At 58.5% G+C, this 2,823-nt stretch overlaps 1 protein-coding gene across 1 annotated transcript; it reads right to left on the minus strand.

Annotated features, from left to right (window-relative positions):
• Positions 1–1,798: 1,798 nt before the first annotated feature.
• LOC132249522 (E3 ubiquitin-protein ligase TRIM39-like) lies at positions 1,799–2,390 on the minus strand. Its single transcript, XM_059724828.1, has one exon. It carries the CDS (start codon positions 2,388–2,390, stop codon positions 1,833–1,835), a length of 558 nt encoding a protein of 185 aa, XP_059580811.1. The 3' UTR covers positions 1,799–1,832.
• Positions 2,391–2,823: the final 433 nt, after the last annotated feature.

Genomic DNA, 2,823 nt, shown 5'->3' on the forward strand with positions numbered 1-2,823 from the left:
ACGGGGTGACACTGAATAGGGCCCTGCTGACACAGGCACGTGTCTGGGTCCCTCTGGCCATGGTGCTTCACAGGGAAGAGGATGTGGAGCTGTTTCTTTCTCCCCCTCAATCCCTGGGGCAGCAACTGGCTGTGGATCAGGATCCTCCTGACTGCCCATCAGAAGTTCCCACGGGCCAGCAGCGATGGGCACCAGCACAGACTGTGATAGAGGCACACAGGCAGTATCTGGCCCAGTACAGTGGAGATGTTGGGGTGAAAAGGGACTTTGACATCAGTTTGATCTGGATCAGTGCTTCCCATCCAGGTGTGGTGAGCTCCTTAGCTCTGGTAGATGTGCAAACATCTATACGCGATTCACAAAAGCAACACAAAGCTTTGCAATAAGAATCCAGCGTCAAAACCATTTCTGATCCATTGTGGCCTTTCTGAGTTCTTTGCACCAGAAGAACTGCTATATTATTTTTCAGTAGCAAAGCAAGTGAAAAGGAAGAGCAGGCATTTTCTGAGGGTGCCTTGAGTCTAATGAGTGGGGATCTTGACTCTAAAAATATTGGAGAACTATTGATGTGTAGTGAGAGAGGCAGCTAGCTCTGTTAGCGTGAAGTCCGACAGAAGCAGGATAGAGATGCACCTTATAGACTCAGGAGGCCTCAATTCCTGGCCCATGGGCCAGATCTTGCCTGCAGAGCCAAGTCATGCAACCCCACAGGTCCAGTGATTCGGTGATGGCGGTTATTTTGGAGATGTTGGGAGCCGTATACAGTAACAGAGTGCAGTAGGAGACTGGGACACGTGCCCTGGGCACCAAACCCAGGGGCAGGAGGTGAAAAAATACTAGTGGCTACACTGCCAGGAGCAGCGCTAGGGATGCTGATCTCCCCTCCCTGCTGCTCCCCACCCCCAGGCACCCTGTACCCCGGGCACTCAGGCACAATGTGACGTGTGCTGGGACACTTGTGCCAATCAACCCACATGAGGCCCGTGGTGTGTGACTCTGGACTCACACACCAGAACCAGAAAGCTTGAGCACCACCAGACTTACTGAATCCCAGATGCATCAGCTTTCGGGAGCAAGTGCTCACTCATCAGAGGGTAAGAAATGATGTGCAGACAGCAGGTGTACAATGCAAAGGTATTTATTTTAAATATAAAAGGGAATAGAAGGAGGGGAGAGGATGGGGATGGGGGGGAAGGGAAACACTGTTGAGAGAGGCAAACAAATTAACAAAATAAAAACCCCAGAGTGACTGTAGTGATGTTAGTGAAGGATGAGAGTTTGGAGACACTCCCTCCCAGGGGGGTGCTATGCGTGTGGGCATGAATGGCACCTGCCCCCAGTGGCTGGGGAGAGCACGGCTCCACGGCGGCTGCTGCACCCCAGTGGTGGTCAGTGGGGAGCTCCCAAAGATGCTGTCGGCACTGTTGGTGGCAGGGGTTGGGGTGGTGGTGGTGAGTGCTGACCAGGGATCAGTGAAGACCCACAGGCCCCGCCAGCAGCACCGGTGGCGGCCAGGGCTGATCATGGACTGCCTGCAATTACTGCTAACAGTGTCGGCGGCACCTTTTTGCAGGGAGTGCACTGCAATGCTCAGGGAGTGCACGTGCACCTGTGTGCAGCCCCTAAGCATCGCCCCTGCATTTGGGGATTGGGAGATGACACCTGGGCCTGGGCAGCACCAGGGTCCAGGCTGGAGCAGCTCCTGTGTTGGAGACCCCAGCCCTGACCTGTCAGCCTGCCCCCCACCCTGGGGACAACAAGGGGTGGCAGTTGGGGCACGGGGAGGGGACAGTCTGTGCCCCCCGCGGGTCATGGCAGGGACCGAGATTCCCTCAGGGCTGGGCTGGGACTGAGCACAGGGTCAGGGGAGCCGCGTTGGTGCCCCCAGCATTGAGACCAGGACTGAAGAAAGGGCGCAGGGTCCCGGAGAAGGTGTCAGTGAAAGTGAAGAGATGGGACCTGTCGGTCACGTTGTAAAATGAGACCTCGCCCCCCTCGTAGTCCAGGAAAACCCCCACCCGCCTGGGCCGCACGTGCACGCGGAGGGGGGTCCAGGGGGAGGTGCAGGGCTTGTGTCCTCCATCTTCCAGCCACACGACCCAGTGTCCACGGCCAGGTGACAGTGTGACATCCCCCTTCCTGCGCACAGACTCCCTGCACACGCCCACGTACCACTCTGTCTTGTCTCCCACCCCCACCTCCCAGTAGCGCCTCCCGCCCGTGAACCCCTCCGAGCCCAGGACACAGGGACAAGGATCAAATCTCTCCGGGGTGTCGGGCACATGCTGTTGGGTGTCTCTGTGTTGTACACATTTCCGATCCTCAGACAGGACGAGGTTGGGATGAGCCGTGTCTGGGTCCAGAGTCACGTCCACTGGGGAGAGAGTCATGGGTCAGGGCCAAGGCAGGCGGGTCCCCAGAATCACAGAGAATTCACCGCATCCCAGGAATCGTGGGTCAGTCCCTGCTGGGAAATCACCATCGCCCCAAGGGGAAATGGGGGAACAGGAAATGGCCCCGGGGCAGAGAGGGATGTTCCCACCAGACCTCTTCATCCCTGGGGCAGAGTGGGGCTAGGGGGCCGGGTGGTGCACCCACAGGGGGGAGGAGAGAGGGGCGGGGGCCATGGGGTGGGTGCAGGGCAGGCCCCAGGTGGGGGAGGGGCATGAGATTATGTCATACCAGCAGGTCCCTGTCCTGCCCCTCCCCCACCGCAGGCTTGGCTGCCTGGCCCCACTAGCACAGCTCGGGGGTGATGGGGCAAGAGGGGCAGCGCCTTCCCCATGAGCTGGTGTCAGAGGCGCTGTTGGGAAGGGGGCGAGG

This window comes from Alligator mississippiensis, chromosome 1, assembly GCF_030867095.1.
Source record: "Alligator mississippiensis isolate rAllMis1 chromosome 1, rAllMis1, whole genome shotgun sequence".
NCBI lineage: Eukaryota > Metazoa > Chordata > Crocodylia > Alligatoridae > Alligator > Alligator mississippiensis.